This window comes from Eubalaena glacialis, chromosome 3 (assembly GCF_028564815.1).
Source record: "Eubalaena glacialis isolate mEubGla1 chromosome 3, mEubGla1.1.hap2.+ XY, whole genome shotgun sequence".
Classification (NCBI taxonomy): Eukaryota; Metazoa; Chordata; class Mammalia; order Artiodactyla; family Balaenidae; genus Eubalaena; species Eubalaena glacialis.
In genome coordinates, this window is record NC_083718.1 from 149,522,906 (window position 1) to 149,545,143 (window position 22,238).

At 46.4% G+C, this 22,238-nt stretch overlaps 1 protein-coding gene across 1 annotated transcript; it reads right to left on the bottom strand.

The window, feature by feature from the left end:
* Window positions 1–1,656: 1,656 nt before the first annotated feature.
* On the bottom strand, window positions 1,657–22,238 carry MRPL37 (mitochondrial ribosomal protein L37). Its single transcript, XM_061184177.1, has 7 exons — window positions 21,834–22,238; window positions 18,477–18,660; window positions 18,267–18,382; window positions 9,568–9,753; window positions 7,072–7,229; window positions 3,757–3,960; window positions 1,657–1,879 (listed from the first exon to the last, which is right to left on the bottom strand). Exons 1-7 carry the CDS (start codon window positions 22,177–22,179, stop codon window positions 1,802–1,804), a joined length of 1,272 nt encoding a protein of 423 aa, XP_061040160.1. The 5' UTR covers window positions 22,180–22,238; the 3' UTR covers window positions 1,657–1,801.

Consider the following 22,238-nt stretch of genomic DNA (forward strand, 5'->3'; position numbering starts at 1 on the left):
GCTGCGCTGGCAGAAGTACTCTAAGATACGTGAACAAGGATGCTCGCTGCAGCATTATTTGTAATAGCTAACAACTAGAAATAACTCCAATGTCCATCAACAGGTATTAATGCAGCTGCTAAAAAAAACAACATAGCTCATATGTGCTGATGGGGCAAGATCCTGCGATCCCAAGGTATTAGGTGAAAAAAGGAAGGTGCAGAATGGTCTATAAATAGGATGACACTAAGCAATGTAAATATATGCATCCTTATTATACATATACATTTTAATGGCGCTACATGAGAAACTCTAAGTTGTGGTTACCCTTAGGGAAAAGGACCAGGGTTGCCTTGGGTGGGGGGACAACTTTTATCTGGGGAAGCCTGAAGTGCCAGCATTCAAGGCCCTTGAGAGCTGGCCCCTCCAGCCTCACCCCCGACCTCCCTGCGCTCCCCATTTCCAACCACTCCCCAGTGCTCCAGGATCTTCTTCGCCTCCCTGCTTTTGCACACCCGCCGCCTTCCCCAGTAACCCCTTCACACACACCACCACCAGCCCAATCTGTCCTTTTCCTGGTAAACCCTGCCCCGCCCAGCCTAAAAGGTACCTTGTAAAGTGGAAGGAGCACAACCTGGGAGTCAGGGACACAGCGCTGGAAACAGCACTGTTATGGATGGAGGTGACATGGGCTCCCGGACCCCTCTTCAGAGTGATCCTCCCACAGCAGCAAGTGTCCTGGCTGCCTGCTCTCAGTAAAGTCCCTCAGGAATTGCACTCAGCCCAACAAAGCCACCTCACCCGAGGTCTCTCCCGCATTGGGAGCAGTGTTATCCAGTGACTGGTGACAAGTCACTGGTGTTTGTAGAAAGGCTCAGCACCTCGGCTCCATGAGGACAACTCTGTTCCAGGGGGCCCACGGAGCCGGGAACCAGCCAAGGCCTCAAGGTGCAAACTCACTGAGCTCAGTCCCTCCTCCATCCGGTGCTGCTATCATCACTCCCCACAGGTGCTGATCCTCAAGGCTCTCCCCAAGCTTTCACCTGCAAATCTCCATCTCAAGGTTTCCTACGGGAGTCGACCTACAACACCAGCTGCATGACCTTCAGCAATTCCTTACACTATCTGCACCTCCTCATCTACAGGGCCCAGAATGCTGCCCGGCACACAGTAGGAATTCAACACTTTTCTTGAATATGGAAACATCTACCTTGCAAGGGTTTTGTGAGGACTGAACAAGATGCTGTGTATAAGCTGCCTGGCCCAGAGCAGGACTTGATGCTATCTGAACAGAGGCCAGCTGAACCAGGGATGTACTCAGTCCATTAACCAAGGTAGTAGTGAGAAATTTACAATGAATATTCTATTCAGATCTTCTGCAGTCACTGTGGAATGTGTCCACAATTTAAGTAACGCCATAGAACCTAGCGACCATCACAGAACACCTAATATGAAGCAAACAGTGTAGGTCATATTAGCCTCAAGTTTCAGATGAAGAAACTGAAACTCAGAGAGATGAAGATTCTTATTTAAAGTCACAAGATGGGTCACGGACAAAGCTGGGGTAGGTCAGGCTCCAGGGCCAGCACTTGTGCAGAGGCAGGCTCATGGCAAGGGCGCGCACGCAACTGTGGGTGCCCCTCCTGACGGCACCCCCACAACAAGCACAGGCTCCAGTGCACCAGAAGGGCTCTTTATTGTCAGCAAGACCACCAGCCAAAGGAGCACTGGGCTCCGAGCAGGCCCCAGGCACCACCCAGGCCCCAGGATCCTCAGGGGGAGAGGGGCACAGGGAGCTCCAGGCCTCAGAACGGTCCTTGGCTCACACAGCACCGTGCAAATACAGAGCTAAAAACTTCCTGAATGTCTCTGGCTGGAAACCAGTCGGCCCAACAGGTTCCTGGAAAGAACACAGCCCATTAGGATCCTGCTACTAGGTTTAATGGCAGCAATTAAAACAAAGGTCGGTTTCATGCAAATCCTAAGTGCCTGGATAATAACTGTTTCTTTCTCTCACGACCAAGGAGGAGCGCTGGGGAGCTGGTGCCAAGAGATGCCGGGGGCGCTGGGCTAGCGAGGAGGATATGAAGCATCCCAGCACCTTTCAGCCAAATCGTCTGTTGACATTGCCCTGATCCCTAATCCTGCTCTCCTCAACCACCACAAACAAATGTTCTGTTGCCCCTTTTAATTCCCAGGGACAATAATCCCTCACTCCTTCCACACACATTTATCAGGCACCTTCTCTGTATCAGAGCTGTGCCCATGCTGGAAACCCAATAATGACTTGAATCTGGCTCCCACCCTCAAGGAGCTTCCAGCCAGGTTTGCAGCAGTGATAATACAAGGTGATGGGCCTCATAATAGAAGTAGGAAAAAGACGCTAAGAAAACAGGGGAGAAAATAACTAACTCATTGACTTCCATACATGGAAGAGAGCATGTATGAATGAGTCTTAAAGGGCAAGTACAACAGAATGGGCCAGAAAGAGAAAAGAAAGGAGACTTCAGAGAGGCCAGTATATGCACTGGTCCGGAGGCACGAATGAAGGTGGGAAGAGCTAGGGCGAGGCTGGAGCCCAGGGTCCGTGCTGGTGGAGGTGGGGTGGGTGCAGGAAGAGACAGGTAAGGAGGAGTCATGTGAGCACACCAGCACAGGCCTGGCACTGAGTCACTACTTTGGAAGGAAGAGGCTGAAAGAAGAGGACCTGAAGACGTGACGGGGAGAGGGAGAGCACAACTAAGCGCAGAGGGACGCGGAGGAGCTGGCGGGGCCGCACAGGGGAGGGACAGTGAGTGGTGTCTGGAGCCAAAGAGAAGGGACCAGACCAGTAGGCATTTCAAGGGTAAACGATACTGACAGACGCTGGAGAACTCATCACTCCACTAACATACAGATAATGTTCAAAGGCTCAATAACGACATTTAAACAAATCTACTCAGGCCCTGTGTGGGACATGGCTAGTCAGCCACAGATCCAGCAGTATCCCACTCTGTTCTCTCTCATCCCCCAATCCTGTTTTGTCTCTTCAGAGTGCTTATCACTGCCTGATATTATATTATGATTCTATTTAGATACTGCCACTGCCCACTACACAGAACACAGGCCTGGTCTCTGTCAGCTGAGCACTGGAGGTGCAGCAGTGAGTGGCAATGCCATGGAGGAATGAAATGAACGCATCATTCATGGACTCAGCCTTTGAGGAGCTCAGTGCTCGTTTTAACAGAGGAGAAGAACACATAAACAGACAACTATAGGACAGCAGCATGACTGCGCTGTGATGGGGGGACCCAGGGGCTACGGGAACCCACCCAAGGTACTTAAGCAAGGCTGGGATTGGGATGGTGGGTCTTTATGCTAAACATGGAATGACAAATAGAGGACAACCAGATGACAGAGAAATGGGGGAGGTTGGGTGGGGGAGAGGGAGGAGGGAGCAAGAAGGAAGCAGCCTCCTCTGTAAAAGGAACAGCACCTACTGGGATCCTGAGCTACTCAGGCAGCGGCGCGTACTGGAGAGCTACAAGGAGCTGGGCGTGGTGGGCGCTGAGGAGCGCGGGAGGTGAGGTGAAGAGCGGGCTGGGGCCCCGGGTGGAAGGCGCTGGTTTAGGTAATGGGCCGGGCTGAAGTACCCCTCCAGGCAGAGGTCCTGAGCGTGAAGACCCTAAAGCCGGGGCCCCACTCACAAGCATCCCGTCAACCCCAAGCCAGGCTCACTCTTGGGAGGGTGAGTCCTGGCCCTGGGCCCATCACCAGGCCAGAGGTGGCTGGACTTACCACAACTGCCTTCCTTCTGACCACCGGGAGACACCAAAAATGCGCATAGAGGAGCTGATCCGAGTCTAGCCAGACTAGATTCTTGACACCCTCATCAGAGGCCAGATCTGTGGTGTTCAGCTGTAGCACCAGGAACTGGAAGACACGTCCATCAGTGCCCACACTTTGCACGACTACTGGCTGCTCCAAAACCTTAGTGTCGTTCTGAGAGGAAAAGAGGACAAGTAAATCAAATCAGAAATGGTGGGGTGAAAGGAGCAGCACAAACCAGGCAATTTCTAGTTCTGGCCTTTGAAATAAACCCCCACCCCTCTTTAGTGGTTCCCCCCGCAGGACACTGAAAACAGAATGCGGAGTTGAGGGCACTGTCCAGGGCCAGGCCTTCTCGTCCGCACCCAGCCTGGCTCTGCCTGGCCTCAGATGCCTCGTGGCCCCGGGGTACCTGCTCTTCAACTTGAGCACATTAAAGTACTAATTCCTGCCACTGAGAGGTGATTGCCAGGCAAGCTGCACAGTACAGAAGGATGAGCTGGGAGGTTAATGACGGCAAACCCCTCAAACTCATGGCCGTAACCTGACGGTGACAACAGTGACGTCTATCGAATGTTAACCTGGAGGGTCAATTCATATAACATATATAATCGCATTCAGTTCTCACTCCATTTGACAGTTGAGGAAACAGACTGGGTGAGGCAGTGAACTCATCTGAAGTCACAACGATGTGTGGCATCAGAACCTACAATGGCTAGTGCTAGACCAGTCACACTGTCCATCTGCCTTACTTTACTCCTCAGGGCTGGGCATCTGGAATGCCCTAAGCCTACCGGCAGGCATCTCACCTGAGCTTCAGCCTCTCGGTGCAACTCTGAGTATGTGTCAGATTCCTGAGTGTCCACTCCAGCTGTTTCGGCCCCAGGATTCCACCAGTCAACACATTTGCTGATTACCTCTTTCAATGAGTGCCACTTGGTAACAGTAATACTACTAGCAACCATTTACTGAAGGCCTCTCATGTGCCAGGCATCACACCAGTTTTACATAAAGTCACCTCTAATCTCATATATCCAGTGGTATATACCCACTTAACAGATGAGGAAACTGAGGTTCAGAGAGGTGGTATAATTTGCTCAAGGTTACCCAGGATCAGACCCCAGGCTATTAAATCACTTGGAATCTTACTGTTCTGGTCTACATCTAGTGTCCCATTGTATCTGATAGTAGCTCCTCTGCCATTCTCAAAAGTATCCCAGTCTGGATGACAAATCATATGTTCACCCTACTGAGCCTGCAGGAATCCAGTTTGGTGACTGTTATCCACTGGACAAAGATTCAATAGGCAGGCCCCATGAAGCAAAGCATCCTTGATTCAAAGATGCTGCCTACATTCACTGCTCCAGGGCTGAATCTGACATTAGGAATAGCTAATGTCAGACCTCAGTGTAGGCCACACTGGGACCGTTGGCCTTAGAAATACCTGTTTTTAGCTGCATGAGAAATAAAAAAGAAAAGTACCTCTAAGTGTTAGCTGAGAATTCTGTATTGACTCTTATCTCCCTCTACAGATCAATAAAACTGCAGGTAGTACATAAATTTCTCAGCAATTTTACCTTTTACACAGAGGCTCTTCCCATAATTGCTCAACTTCACATCCCCGGGAATAATTTGTACCTGGAGGGGGTGGGGGAGGCCTCCTCTCCTACCCAACTGGGTGGCAATTAGTGACAGCATTGCTACCCATGCTCTCCTGGCACAGAAGCTACAATGAGCCTGCAGGCCTAGGACCTGGCATGTGACTATCTCTGCCTCCCTATCCTCCCCCAGAGTCAGGAGGCAGCATGTCCTTTGAAGCTGGAGAGATCAGGGCTCCAATGCTTGCTTCCCTACTCATTAGCTGTGGGATCTTGGGCAAGTTACCAACCCTTCCAGAGCCTTCAGAAAGTATGTCAGAGAATGGGAATTAAGATAACCTCCCAAGGACTGGAAAGACACAAGAAGGTCACATAAAGATGTGACAGCTGCTAATCTCTTAGCTGTGTGACCTTGGGGAAGTTATTGAGCCTCCCTGAGCCTCAGTTTCTTCATCTGTAAAATGAAGCTAATAGTATCTGCCATGGGGGGTTGCTACAAGGATTAAATAATGCAATGGTTCTCAAATTTTAGTGGAGTGGTTTTCAAACTTGAGCTTGTACCAGCATCACCTGGAGGGCTTGTTAAAACAGACTGCCAGGCCCCACCCCCAGAGCTTCTGATGCAGGATGTCTGGGGTGGGTCTGAGAAGTTGCATTTCCAACAAGTCCCCAGATGATGTTCACGCTGCTAATCCACGACCATATTTTGAGAACCACTGCTATAAAGAGCCCTAATTAAATGTTTGGCATGTAGCAGATGCTCAATACAGGCAAGGTCCATACTACTCTCTATCTCATTAGGCTAACCACACAGTACCAACTCCACTAAGACCAAGTAAGATGGGAAACAGAGCATTCTGAAGTTCATCACTCCTCCAGGAGGGCCTTAGGCTCTAACCAAGACCTGGGAGCCCGACAGCAGCCCTCAAAATCATCCCTCCCCTCCCGCCCCACAACACACACAAAAAGCCAGGGATCTGGTGTCCCAGGCCTGCTTGGGGACTCCCATATTGCCATCCCCTTCCTGGAGGCCTTCGCTTCCCCGCCAGGCTTTCCTCCAACCTTGGGACAGCACTGTGTGACAACCACTCAGCCTGCATTCTGTAACATCTAGGTCCCTGAGACCTCCTCTGAGAATCAAAGGGCTACCATCCAAGTGGTATCTTGGGTCCTCAGAACCTGTCCTGAGTGGGCAGGCAGGCCTGGGCCATCTCCTGCTTCACTTCCTCCTGCCTGCCTGATGGAGCCTTGTGCTCTGGGCTCCAACAGTACAGAACAGAGGCAGCGTGCTGGAGCACAGACAACTGAAGCCTTAGGAGTTGGGTCTACCAAGTCCCAATCCTTTCTCCACCACTTACTGCTGTGTAATGCTGGACAAGCCTCCCTGGGATTCAGAGGCATAATCTGAAAAATGGGGATCATAATGAAACCTTGTGGGTTATTGTGATAAAAAAAAAATGAGGCATCTTATGTTAAAGACAAGCACATCGTAGGCCCCCAGCAGGTGGCAGCTCATCTCTGTAGGGTGAGTGGAAGTGCCTCTCCCTAAAACTCCTCAGTCAAGCAAAAAAATAAATCCCTCCATGCCCCCTTTCCTTTGAGTAGCGTAAGGCAGGAAACCAACACAACGTAAGGCAGGAAACCAACTCAACGTAAGGCAGCTCGGTGGTCTTCCCCACATACGTACCCCATAGAGGAGCCGAGCCTGAGCCAGGGCTTTGCCAAAGGCAAACAGGATCATCTTGGCCCGCAGCTGATCTGGTTGAAAGCGGTGTGGTCGTAAATTGGCTGACTCCAGCAAATACAGGGTGTGGGGATAGGGGTAAGGATAACCCTCTCGGAATCCTGCAAGACATGTCATCATGTGGAGGGGTAGAAAAGATTAATCAGCCTGCCCCAAAGCCTCAGGAAAGTCACCCGACCTCAGCTTAGTGCCAGGCACGACAGAGACTTAGTAGAGGTAGATATTATCACTATAGCTCAGGGGCTGGCAAACGTCAAGCTGCCGGCCTAATCTGGCCCGTTTTTGAAAATAAAATTTTTACTGGAGCACACCCACACCCACTCATTTACATATGTCTATTACGTAGCTGTGACAGAGACCATACGTGGCTTGCAAAACCTAAAATACCATTTGGTTCTTTACAGAAAATGTTTGCCAACCTGTTCCAGGTGATTCTTGCAGGCTAGCTCTAACTCCACCCCTCTCTTGCTCATTCAAGCACACAGATGATAGTTATATTAGAAGGATAACCTGAAATCTATGGTAATTATTTTTTTAAAAAGCAAATCACTTGCAAAATTCAATACTTGATTATTAGTAACAAATGACCTGCCTCATACCTCACAACACTATGCTGAGCATCGAAGTTCAGCACTTGTTCATCTCAGCCACAACCCTGCCAGGTCACCACTGCTTCCCCTGCGTGGCCATGAGCAAACCCTCGGAGGCTGGGGGCTTCTAGAGTGAGTGACCTGGATTAGCGAAAGTGGGTGAAACAGAGGCAGAAAGAGGCTGGGAAAGTGTGGGCTCTGAAAATCCCAGAGGAGAGCACTACTTAAGAAAAAGAGACATGACTTTCCTGTCTGCCTCAGTTCCTCTGCACGTGTGAGTACCCAACACTCAGCACTCACTCTCTGCCAAGCTCTAACACAGGAACCAGGAACAGAGCCCACGTGGTACCTGCCGCTGCCTTTGAGGGGCTCACCAAGTCTAGAGGGGAGACAGACAGGAAGACTGATCACATCCACACACAAGGACATGTCAAGACACGAGGGAAGCCAGGGGGCTGTGTGAGGACAGACGAAAGGCCCCTGACCAGACTGCGAGGTTGCAGAGCATTTCTGGAAAGAAGTGAGTCCTAAGATGAATTGTGACAGATGAGTAGTCATTAAATGAAGACAAAAAGAGGTGAATGGTCATAAGTGCAGGCAGAGGGAAAAGGGAGTGCCAAAGCATGGTGGTGAGAAAAGGCACAGTTGGAATACAGGGGGCTTGTGGGGGAGGAGACAAAGATGAGGCTGGAGAGAGGGGCAGAGGGCAGATGTGAAGTCCTTCATGTGATAAGCTGAGGAGTCCAAACTTTATCCAACAGGCAATGGGGAGGTGGGCACGGAGAGCAATGGGATTAAATCTGTGTTCTATAAAGACTATTCTGGGGCTTCCCTGGTGGCACAGTGGTTGAGAATCCACCTGCCAACGCAGGGGAGACATGGGTTCGATCCCTGGTCTGGGAAGATCCCACATGCCATGGAGCAACTAAGCCCGTGAGCCACAACTACTGAGCCTGCACTCTACAGCCTGCAAGCCACAACTACTGAGCCCGTGTGCCACAACTACTGAAGCCCACGCACCCTAGTGCCCGTGCTCTGCAACGAGAAGCCACCGCAACGAAGAGTAAACCCCCGCTCTCCACAACTAGAGAAAGCCCGCGTGCAGCAACGAATACTCAATGCAGCCAAAAATAAAATAAATTTATAAAACAAACAAACAAACAAAGACTACTCTGGAACTGTGAACTAGAGGGACCAGAGAGAAAAACAGCCTGGGTCAGACTAAACGGTTGAGAGGTTGCGGTAATAGGCTGGATGAGAGACAGTAGGGACTGACCGAGGTGTAGCTGTGGAAATGGAGAGAGGTTAAGGAGAAAGGTGCTACCGTAATGACTGAGTGGATGGCAGGAACTGCAGGCCTGCACAGCCTGACTCCCTAGTTTCTGTCTTGGCTCACTGGGGAGGTGGTGGTGCTTTGTTGGATGGAGGTGGGATGAAGAGCCCCATTCAAGGTCTGTGGGGCTTCCTCCATCCTAGCAGGAAGTTGGCAGAGTTTACAGGGTACACAGAGAGGGGGTGCCTTTCAAGGGAACTATGAATAAAGGAAACATTTGATGCCTGGTCAAAAGCCCCTCAAGCTACCCATTACAACTGATGTAACAGAATTACTCCTCAGGGGTCAAAAGTAAAGTCAGCCTTTGAGCCAATCCACACCTCCCTGAGTCTCAGTTTCCTTGCCTATAAAATGGGGTTTACTGGTACCTATCTCACAGGGCTGCTACACGGCTCTTAGGAGAAAATGCACATGAGGTGCCTAGCAGATACTAAGTACTCAGTGTTTCCTTTCTCTTTGGAGAAAGCTTGTCCCTCATGTGCACACTGCCTAAAAGTCAAAGGCTTTGATACTTACCTGTGTCATCGTTCACATCATAAACATTGCACTCCTGAAGACCCACAGTGGGAGATATGGGATAGAAGGTCTCAAGAACATGATTCTTAGTAGCTTCTACTTCCTCTCGGGAGGCTATGGGGGGCAGAGGATCCTTGGCATTCAGTTGGGCTCCACTGGAACCATGGACCTGAATAAGAGTAGACCCTAAAGGGGGAGAAAGACGATTAGTCTAACCTGGTCTAAAGCCTTAGCTAGGCAATGTCTAAAGCTTTCATCCTGCCATGCTCCTCAAGTCTTTTACAGCTTTACTATCTGATCTGCCTCATCACAGAAAACAGAACTTTGGAAATTCATCCTTGCGCTTATCATGTAAGCAGGTGAGCCTCCTTCACTTGATGTCTGGGTGCCATCCTCTACCTCTGCCTCTGCTGGGCCTCGGAGTAGACAAGGAAACATCAGATCCAAAGGACTGAGTGGCCTGGCTGAAGTCACAGAACAAGCATGTAACAGGACTGGAGTTGAAATGAAGGTCACATCATTCCTAATCTAGTGATCTTCATTCTAAAGTCATTCTAAAGAATAGAAGGGGACATGAGAACAAGATGGTGGAGGAGAAGGACCTGAGCTCACCTCCTCTCACAGAAACACCAAAACAACTAGCTGCTGAACAACCATCGACAAAAAAGGACTGGAACCTACCAAAAAAGATATTCTACTTCTAAAGACAAAGAAGAAGCCACAACAAGATGGTTGGAGGGGTGCATTCGAAATACAATTAAATCCCACATCCACTAAGTGGGCGACTCACAGACTGGAAAATAATTACATCACAGAGGTTCTCCCACAGGAGTGAGAGTTCTGAGCCCCACAAAAGGCTCCTCAGTCTGGGGGTCTGGCATCAGGAGGAGGAATCCCCAGAGCATTTGGCTTTGAAGGCCAGTGGGGCTTGATTGCAGGAACTCGACAGGACTGGGAGAAAAAGAAATGCCACTCTTGGAAGGCGGACACAGGGTCTCGTGAGCACCAGGACCCAGGGGAAAAAGCACTGACCTCATAGGAGCCTGGGCCAGACCTACCTGCTGATCTTGGAGGGCCTCCTGGGGAAGTGTGGGGGGCGGGGGGCAGCTGTGGCTCACAGCGGGGTCAAGGACACTGGTGGCGGAGGTACTGGAGAGTACTCATTGGCGTGAGCTGTCCTGGAGGCCACCATTTTGATGCCAAGACCTGACCCCACCCAACAGCCCACAGGCTCCAGGGCTGGGATGCCTCCAGTCAAACAACCAACAGGGCGGGAACAAAGCCCCGCCCATCAGCACACAGGCTGCTTAAAGTCTTCCTCAGCCCACAGCCGTCTCTAAACACACCCCTTGACACGGCCCTGCCCGCCAGAGGGACAAGACCCAGCGCCACCCACCAGTGGGCGAGCACCAGTCCCTCCCACGAGGAAGCCTGCACAAGCCTACATGTAAGAATGGATACTATAAAACTCTTAGAGGAAAACATAGGTAGAACACTCTGAGATAAGTTGCAGCAATATCCTTTTTGATCCACCTCCTAGAGTAATGAAAATAAAAACAAAACAAATTGGAAACTAATCAAACTTAAAAGCTTTTGCACAGTAAAGGAAACAATAAACAAAACAAAAAGACAACACACAGAATGGGAAAAAGTATTTGCAAACGATGCGACTGGCAAGGGATTAATCTCCAAAATATACAAACAGCTCATGCAGCTCAATATCAAAAAAACAACCCAATCAAAAAATGGGAAGAAGATCTAAATAGACATTTTTCCAAAGAAGATATACAGATGGCCAAAAAGCACATGAAAAGATACTCAACATCACTAATTATTAGAGAAATGCAAATCAAAACTATTAAGAGGTATCACCTCACACCAGTCAGAATGGCCATCATCAAAGTCTACAAACAGGGACTTCCCTGGTGGCACAGTGGTTGAGAGTCTGCCCACCAATGCAGGGGACAGGGGTTTGAACCCTGGTCTGGGAGGATCCCACATGCCACGGAGCAACTGACCCCGTGCACCACAGCTGCTGAGCCTGCGCTCTGTAGCCCGCGAGCCACAGCTACTGAGCCCGTGTGCCACAACTGCTGAGGCCTGCACTCCTGGAGGCCGTGCTCGGCAACAGGAGAGGCCACTGCAATGAGAGGCCAGCGCACGGCAGTGAGGGCCCAATGCAGCCAAAAATAAATAATAAATACAATAAATAAATTTAAAAAACAGTCTACAAACAATAAATGCTGGAGAGGGTGTGGAGAAAAGGGAACCCTCCTACACTGTTTATGGGAATGTAAATTGGTACAGCCACTATGGAGAACAGTATGGAGGTTCCTTAAAAAACTAAAAATAGAGCTACTACCATATGATCCAGCAATCCCACTCCTGGGCATATATCCAGAGAAAATCATACTTCGAAAAGATACACGCACCCCAGTGTTCACTGCAGCACTATTTACGATAGCCAAGACATGGAAGCAACCTAAATATCCATCAACAGAGAAATAGATAAAAAAGATACATATATACAATGGAATAATGGTACATATATACAATGGAATATTACTCAGCCATAAAAAAGGATGAAATAATGCCATTTGCAGCAACATGGATGGGCCTAGAGATTATCATACTAAGTGAAGTAAGTCAGACAGAGAAAGACAAGTATCATATGATATCACTTATATGTGGAATCTAAAAAAATGACACAAATGAACTTATTTACAAAACAGAAACAGACTCACAGACTTAGAAACAAACTAATGGTTACCAAAGGGGAAAGGTGAGGGGTAGGGATAAATTAGGTGGCTGGAATTAACATATACACACTACTATATATAAAACAGATAATCAACAAGGACCCACTGCAATAACGTACATAGGAAAAGAATCTGAACAGATATATGTATATGTATAACTAAATCACTTTGCTATACACCTGAAACTAACACAACATTGTAAGTCAACTATACTGCAGTATAAAATTAAAAATTTTTTTTAAAAAAAGGATTAGTTAAGAATAGTTTTTATCCTAAAAGAAAAAAGAAAAAAAACATTTGTTAAGGTGTTAATCCCGGGTTTCTTGAGAGAGGGACTGACCAATGCGCTCTTCTTCCTGTGTTCTCTTTCCAATGAGCCTTGAGGCCTGGGGATCTCTGTGGGCTCAGAGGCTGTGGGTTCAGATCTTCCCAGGCACCTGCGCTAAGCTGGGGACGCAGAAATGAGTGAGAGTAACTCTCTGCTTTCACGGAGCTGGCTAGGGAGTACAACAAAAGTATGAACCACACTCGGAGATAGCAGAGGTGGGGAAAACTGACCTCTTCGGGGATGCCTGAGAAGCTTCCTGAAGGAAGCAATGCCTTTAAACTTGCTTCTGAAAGATCGATAAGAGCAGAGCTTCTCAACATTGGCGCTCTTCATATTTTGGACGAGGTAATTCTTTGGTGAGGGAGGCTGTCCTATGCACTGTAGATATTTGGCAGCATCCCTGGCCTCTACTCACTAGATGCCAATAGAACTTCCACTACCAGCCCCGGCTCTGGTTCAAGTTATGACAAACAAAAATGTCTCCAGACAATACCAAATCCCCCCTAGAGGGTAAAACCGCCCTTGGTTGAAAACTGCTGTGTCAGAGTTTGCCAGGCAAAGAAAAGGGAGGAAACTGTTCTAGTGAAGAAGGAGTAACATGTTCCACAGCACAAAGCATGCTGCTCCATGGCAGAGCTTAGGGAAATAAGTCCAGATAACTGGAGTATGATATGGTAGGGAAGGAGGGATGGAGAGAGAGAAGTACTGAAACTACAGGCTAAGGAGAAAGGCTACCAAATCCAGGAAAAGGGCCAGATTGCCCTCAACAGCTCAGAGTAAAAAAAAAAAAAATAGAGCCAGTCAGAAAGCCTCACTTAAGTCAGATTAGCATATTTGCCACAGGGAGACATAGGTGTATGAGGAAATGAACTGACATCTGACTGAGCAGCAAGCCTGCTCGCTGTGAATGTGTCCAGATGCCCTTTATAGAGGTCCCCACAGGAGGCCAAATGCCATCTGGAAAGACTCCTGGAGAATGGCCTCCTAAGGATTTTCCATGGGGTCAAACCTTCCTAGTGGTGCTTGGGTTTTGAGAAATACAAATCAAATACTACAAATCGCAATGTGATGGTAACTGACCAAGGCTGATGATCCTATCTGTCTAAAAACTGGTTTGGCCATAGCAAAGATGAATAAAACTAAAAGTTGGTTCTTTGAGAAGATAAACAAAATTGATAAACCTTTAGCCAGACTCATCAAGAAAAAAAGGGAGAGGACTCAAATCAATAAAATTAGAAATGAAAATGAGATTACAACCGACACTGCAGAAATACAAAAGATCATAAGAGACTGCTACAAGCAACTATATGCCAATAAAATTAGAAAGAAGAAGAATTAGAAAATATAAACAGACCAATCACAGGTAATGAAATTGAAACTGTGATTAAAAATCTTCCAACAAACAAAAGTCTAGGACCAGATGTCTTCACAGGTGAATTCTATCAAACATTTAGAGAAGAGTTAACATCTATCCCTCTCAAACTCTTCCAAAAAACTGCAGAGAGGAACACTACCAAACTCTTTCTACGAGGCCACCATCACCCTGATACCAAAACCAGACAAAGATATCACAAAAAAAGAAAATTATAGACCAATATCACTGATGAACATAGACTCAAAAATCCTCAACAAAATACTAGCAAACAGAATCCAACAACACATTAAAAGGATCATACACCATGATCAAGTGGGATTTATCCCAGGGACGTAAGGATTCTTCAATATATGCAAATCAATCAATGTGATACACCATATTAACAAATTAAAGAATAAAAACCATATGATCATCTCAATAGATGCAGAAAAAGCTTTTCACAAAATTAAACAGCCATTTATGATAAAAACTCTCCAGAAAGTGGGCACAGAGGGAACCTACCTCAACATAATAAGAGCCATATACGGCAAACCCACAGCAAACATTGTTCTCAGTGGTAAAAAACTGAAAGCATTTCCTCTAAAATCAGGAACAAGACAAGGATGTCCACTCTCGCCACTATTATTCAACACAGTATTGGAAGTCCTAGCCACAGCAATCAGAGAAGAAAAAGAAATAAGAGGAATACAAATTGGAAAAGAAGAAGTAAAACTGTCACTGTTTGCTGATGACATGATGCTATACATAGAAAATCCTAAAGATGCCACCAGAAAACTACTAGAACTAATCAATGAATTTGGTAAGGTTGCAGGATACAAAATTAATGCACAGAAATCTCTTGCATTCCTATACACTAACAATGAAAGATCAGAAAGAGAAATTAAGGAAACAATCCCATTTACCATCGCAACAAAAAGAATAAAATACCTAGGAATAAAACCTACCTAAGGAGGCAAAAGACCTGTACTCAGAGAACTGTAAAACACTGATGAAAGAAATCAAAGATAACATAAACAGATGGAGAGATAAACCATGCTCCTGGATTGGAAGAATCAATATTGTGAAAATGACTGTACTACCCAAAGCAATCTACAGGTTCAATGCAATCCCTATGAAATTACCAATGGCATTTTTCACAGAACTAGAACAAGAAATTTTACAATCTGTATGGAAACATAAAAGACCCCAAATAGTCAAAGCAATCTTAAGAAAGAAAAACAGAGCTGGAGGAATCAGGCGCCCTGCCTTCAGACTATACTACAAAGCTACAGTAATCAAGACAGTATGGTACTGGCACAAAAACAGAAATACAGATCAATGGAACAGGATAGAAAGCCCAGAAATAAACCCACGCACACATGGTCACCTTATCTTTGACAAAGGAGGCAAGAATATACAGCGGAGAAAAGACAGCCTCTTCAGTAAGTGGTGCTGGGAAAAATGGATGGATACATGTAAAAGAATGAAATTAGAACACACCCTAACACCATAAACAAAAATAAACTCAAAATGAATTAAAAACCTACATGTAAGGCCAAACACTATAACTTGCTTAGAGGAAAACATAGGCAGAACACTCCATGACATAAACCACAGCAAAATCCTTTTTGACCCACCTCCTAGAGCAAGGGAAATAAAAACAAAAATAAACAAATGGGACCTAATGAAACTTAAAAGCTTTTGCACAGCCAAGGAAGCCATACACAAGACAAAAAGACAGCCCTCAGAATGGGAGAAAATATTTGCAAATGAAGCAACTGACAAATGATTAACCTCCAAAATATACAAGCAGCTCATGCAGCTCAATATCACAAAAACAAACAACCTAATCCAAAAATGGGTGGAAGACCTAAATAGACATTTCTCCAAAGAAGACATACAGATGGCCAACAAATACATGAAAAGATGCTCAACATCACTAATCATTAGAGAAATGCAAATCAAAACTACAATGAGGTATCACCTCACATCGGTCAGAACAGCCAACATCAAAAAATCTAGAAACAATAAATGCTGGAGAGGGTGTGGAGAAAAGGGAACCCTCACACACTGTTGGTGGGAATGTAAATTGATACAGCCACTATGGAGAACAGTATGGAGGTTCCTTAGAAAACTAAAAATAGAACTACCATATGACCCAGCAATCCCACTACTGGGCATATACCCTGAGAAAACCATAATTAAAAAAGATACAGGTACCACAATGTTCACTGCAGCACTATTTACAATAGCCAGGACATGGAAGCAACCTAAATGTGCATCAACAGGTGAATGGATAAAGAAGATGTGGCACATATATACAATGGAATATTACTCAGCCATAAAAAGGAATGAAATTGAGTTATTTGTAGTGAGGTGGATGGACCTAGAATCTGTCATACAGTGAAGAAAGTCAGAAAAAGAAAAACAAATACAACATGCTAACGCATATATATGGAATTTTAAAAAGCAGTACTGATGAACCTAGTGGCAGGGCAGGAATAAAGACACAGACATAAAAGAACGGATTTGAGGGCACGGGTGGAGGGGGAAGGGGAAGCTGGGATGAAGTGAGAGTATACACTACCAAATGTAAAATGGATGGCTAGTGGGAAGCTGCTGCATAGCACAAGGAGATCAACTTGATGCTTTGTGACGACCTAGAGGGATGGGATAGGGAGGGTGGGAGGGAGGCTCAAGAGGGAGGGGATATGGGGATGTATGTATACATATAGCTGATTCACTTTGTTGTACAGCAGAAACTAACACAACATTGTAAAGCATTTATACTCCAATAAAGATGTGGGGAAAAAAAAAACTGGTTTGGCCAACAGCACTGTCATTTAATTAGCATGTGTCCTCCCTTACTGGGTATGCAAACATCATACCCACACCTCAAGAACAGTTTTCTCAAGTATTTCCTGTTTCCTCACACATAATGTGCAAGGAAGATAAATGTGCCTGGACCTCTCCTAACCTTGGGTTTTAGATTCTCCCCACAGACCACTCTACTGTGGTTTCCAATTCAATTCCCTCCACGTCCCTCCTCCAGCAACAGCTCCAAATGGGGCAGTTTAATTAGAGGTAATACTTGATAATGGGCCAACAAGTACTCCTCTATTAATGAGGTTCACTAACTTCCTTAGTGGTGCCATTACCTCTACAAAGTTGACTCCTTGCCAGGAAGTCCATACTCAAAGGGCAAGTTGGAGAAACCTGACCAAGCAGATGTCCTGAAAACCCCAAATTACTCCACAGCTGGTTTCCCTGCCCCAGGATTCCACCAAAGACAGCACTTGTGATCTCAGAACATCCCTGTCTAAAACCTCTGAGGTTTGGTATTAATTCACCCGTCCCTTCAGTCAGCACCTTTTGCGTGGCATGAACTGTTAGACACTGTGGACAAAAATGAATATGACACAGTCTCTATCATCAGAAGTTCAGTTTAGTGGGGCAGACAGAAAAGATGTTAGATAATCACAATATAGTATAATGTGTGTTATGATAAAAGTAGGCATATGGACACAAGGAGCTCAGAGCTAACCTGTGGATTCACATGGGAAGGGGGCTTGAGCTGAGTCATGCAGACATGTAGAATTTAGTCAAATGAGGAAAATAGAAAAGAGCATTCCAGACAGAACGTACAGCACATGCAAAGGCAAAGCTTGATGCCAAAAAGCTGCAAGTGGCTAAGTGTAAACTGGGAATGGAGGTGGGGGCAGGAGAGCAGGAGATAAGACTAGAAAGACCAGGTGGTGGCCAAATCACAGAAAGCCTTGGATACCACGATAAATGGTCAAGCTATTGCGAGACAATAAAGGATTTGAAACAGGGAAGGGACATAAGACAACCTGCACTTTAGAAAGATCACTCTAGCAGCTATGTGGAAAATGGATTTGGAAAATGAGAAAAGCATGAATGGAGTAAGTAGGCTCTTGCAGTAGAATACGAGCTTTGGAGTGCAGATTGTATGTTTTATTACTTCCTTATCTTCAACATTTAGGCACTGAGAGGCACTCAACAGATACGGTTTGAATTAAGTCTTGAAAAGAAATGATTAAAAATGAAAAAGGCTGGGTTATGGCTAATGAAATGACATTGAGGATGTCATTTCAATGTCTGAGCCACAAAACTGGACCATGAAGGATGGGAGTGAGAATAGGTATGGCAGCAGGGAAGGGAATATAAGCTGGTGATGGGGCTAAGAGCAGAAAGACAATGAACAGACAAAGGCTTTCTGCTATACAGGAGGACCAACCTCGATTCCAGGTGGTGGATAACGTGTTGTTTTGGGCACAGATCCGTCTGGCCAGAGAAGGATGCTTGAGAATCTGGGATTTACACAGCTGTATCAGACTGTCCACAATGACTGGGCTTGGAGAAAAGAAGAGACATTTGGAGATGTAAAGCAACAGGCTGACTCCAAGATCCATCAGTTGGAAACCTTATTGACTTGGGGGAGACTTACCAGTAGGTCTCTCTCTTGGGGATGTCTTCAGTAGAGTGCCAGAGACGAGCGTGAAAGATTACATTCAGAACACATTCATCTTGGTTCTCTATGTGGTTCCTTGGATCGTCAGCAAGGCTAAGCACTTTCTCAGGAAGGCCTTCTATTAACTTGGTCTTGGTAAGCCAGAGAGCCTGCTTTACACCTTTAGAGTCATCAGTCACAAAAAACCAAAACCAAAAAAAAAAAAAAAAATCATTCAGGAAGAGATGCTTACCCCTGCCGGGTAGCATTTTGGGGAAAAAGCAGCCTTGAGAGAGAGATGGGATTTGTTCCGACATCTGAGGGGTGAGAACTAAAAGAGCAGAAGCTATGAGAGCCAGATTTCAACTCAGCTTCAGGAATGACCATCTAGTTAAAGACAGTTAACAGTCGATTGAGGCAGTGAGTACTTGCCCCAGGAGGAATTCAAACAGCCACTAAGATGGCTGAGATCATGAGGCTGAATCTTGCAGGCAAGGATGTGTTTGTTACCTGCAGAATTCAGACCCCAGATTACAGGACTAGATCAATAGATGCCAACCTCTCAAAACCTAGATCCTTTCTATTAACCCACACCCTAGTCCCTGACTGGAAAAGCTCATGTCTGCCAAATATACGTCATTTAATAGATATGGGCCCAGGATTAAGTGCATACTGCTCTATCAAGGGAAAGAGCTTTTGGAAATAATGGAAATAACTTCTGGATCATGAATAACTTGAGGAGCCCTGAGTTTGCGAGCACTAGATAATCTTTCGCATCTGACTCTGAGATTCTGTAACAAGCTATTTTATAAGCAGATTTTTGTATGAAGCCCTATGAAATGTACTGCTGTATTTGTCAAAAGAATCATACTGAGGATGTTGCTCAATTTATCATGCAGGGTCCTCCCTGAGACCTTCTGAACTTCTCCCTGGCCTCTGTACAGGAAGGTTGGGCTTTTCCTGGGTAGAGTACTGTTTTGTCTTTTGGATGTGGTGAATTGCATAACTCACAATGTTTCTCTATACCAGGGGTCAAACTTTTTCTTAAAGGGCCAGACAGTAAATATTTTCAGCTTCTGGGCCGCACAGTCTCTGTCACAACTACTCAGCTCTGCCACTGTAGCACGAAAGCAGCCATAGGTAATAAGTAAACAGGTGTGCATGGTTTCGGTGTAATAAAGCTATTTATAGAAAGAGGCAACTGGCCTAGTCAGCGGACCCCATCTCTGTACCATTTGTTGACTGCTAGCAAGCTAAGGGTCAACTTTGGGGCTCGCCTGGACAAGTACAACCTCACAGAATGGATTTTTCGTATTCACTTCACTGTTTTATTTTTCCTTTGTGCTGATCCCCTCACCTATTTTTAATTTAATCTGGCTGTGCTACAAAATTTTTGTAAGATGCCCAAAATACTTTTCAGGAAAAGAAGGAGTATAAATAAACTAAAAGATTTGATTCAGAGTGCTTAGTCTCTAAAAACTAAACTAATTTAACCCCCTTACTCTCAGCGGGATGGGCTGTGGTGCAGACTACTCATCTCAGTTGAAAAAGCATCACTCGACTCAGGGATATATCTTCATTTGAAAAACTATGTCTGGGATTAAAGCAAACTTAGCACACTTTGAGGGAAACACCCTCAGACAATTTCTTCTGTGGTGATAAATGAAAGGTAATGAGACTTTTCACTTTAAGGCTCATAAGACATCAGAAACACAAATATTTAGAAATGTTAACTTCTGGATTTTGTGGTGCAGCAGGAAGAACCCTGGACTGGGGGTCGGGTAACCTGACTTTTAGTCCCAACACTGCCACTGTTCCTTAAACTTGAAAATGGAAAAAATACGAAGAATTTATGGTTCACTAGTGTATGAATAATATGTAAGAGCTGCCATTTACTGAACATTACCATCTACTCTGTGCCAGGAGCTTTAACTACAAGTTGGATGGGATTTTATGGAATGGAGGATGAAACTCAAGAGACTAAGGAATTTGTTTCAAGTCCCAAACCTCGTAAGCGATGGGGCTGGGAGGAGAACCTGAGTCTGTCTATGTTAAAGCCCATGATCTCTCCATTACCCCAATCTGCTTCTCTAGCCCTGTATCTTGCAGTTTTATTACAGACTTTACAGAACCTCTCTGCATACGGTGATAGCATAGGGTATGTTTTCAGCCTAGTCAAACAAGTTAACCTTAACTTCTAAGACACAGCTAATGCATTTCATCCACATGGTAATGTTACCAGGGTCACTCAAGGGTGCCAAGTCTTGTGAGGTCCTTCACAGCACCCTGTGAGGATACTGGAAGTGTTTAAAGGCCAAAAAAATAGCTTTCATGAATGGGTTTGAGCAGCTTAAGAGGCTGGCCAGTTGACATAAGTTTTTTTCAAACCTAGGATTTATTATCTGGCTTAGTCCCCAAATCCTGCCAGGTCTCTTTCCTAATTACTTACTGGAAAATTCTGCTCCCACTTACCTGGACCATTTTGTGTTTTCAGGACCAGTCCTAACCCCACTCTGATTTAGGGACTAAGGAAGAATGAGGAGGAAAAAATGGGTAAGAGGACTCTCAATAAACAACCCCCTCCAGGGACTCTGGAACATAATTTCCGGTACTGCCCCAGACATACAGATGGTTTTGGCTAAAGTCATTTTGACCTGTTCTTAGTGAGAGTGAAAGGGAGCAGAAGTGGACTAGATGGATTTTAGGTCCAGATCCTTTCCCTCAAAACATCTCAGCTCTGACCAATGACAAAGGACATCGACCTGGGAAACCAGAGGTGTAGCCCTGGCTTCACTAGTAACCCACAGTGCACCTGTGAGCAGATCACTGGCAAATCACTTCCCCTCTGTCACAATTACCAATCCTAATTACCAATTAACTTGTTTGACTAGCCTGAAATGAGGCGATAGGCCTGCAGATTAAGCACTGTTTCTGTTGTCTCTTTGCACTATAATCCCCCTCCAACTAGTTCTCAAACATAGTCACATCTCCAGGGTGCAAGAGCTGGGTCAATGTGAACCACCTAGTCAAAACCACTCATTTTACAGGAAATGGAGGCTGAGAAAGCTTCAGCCACTTGCCCAAAATCACACAGAGGGTGAGGGGCAGGGCTAGGCCTAGAAACCAGATCTTTTCACTTGGCCACTAAAACTCTAATACTCCCTCACACATACTGCTCTTTACATCTCACTTAATCCTAACAATTCGCAGAAGATGAGAATCAATATCGGGCCATTTCGCAGACGGAGAAACCGAGACCCACAGAGTTTCAACGTCTTGCCCAAGGCCACAGAAGGTCGGGGTCAGTGCTGGGTAGAGGACCAAGGTCCCCTCCCGCCCGTCCTGGGGCCTCACCCTCGAGGAGGCGGCAACGCTGGTGGAAGACGTAGCAGGCCTGGTCTTTGTACAGCGGGTGCTCGTGAAGCGGGGGCAAGCGGCGGAACTTCGGGGGCGTCCAGCCAGGGTCCCAGGGCGGGAAGACTGGCCGCGCCAGACCGGGCATAAAGTGCATCTTCCCCGCGTAGGTGATGGGCTCCAGTCCAGGAATCTCGTACACCCTGTCCGGGGGAGGAGGCTCGGGCTTCCGCGTGGAGCGCACGCCCCACTCGTACGCCCCGCGTCTTGGGGCCCCGCAGCTCCCAAGACCGAGCCGCCCGGGGCGAGCAAGCGCCAGCCTTGCTGACCCCGACGACAACGCCATACCGATCCGATCGCTTCAAGATCGCCACCTGGACGCCGCCATCTTCCCGCGCTCAAGGC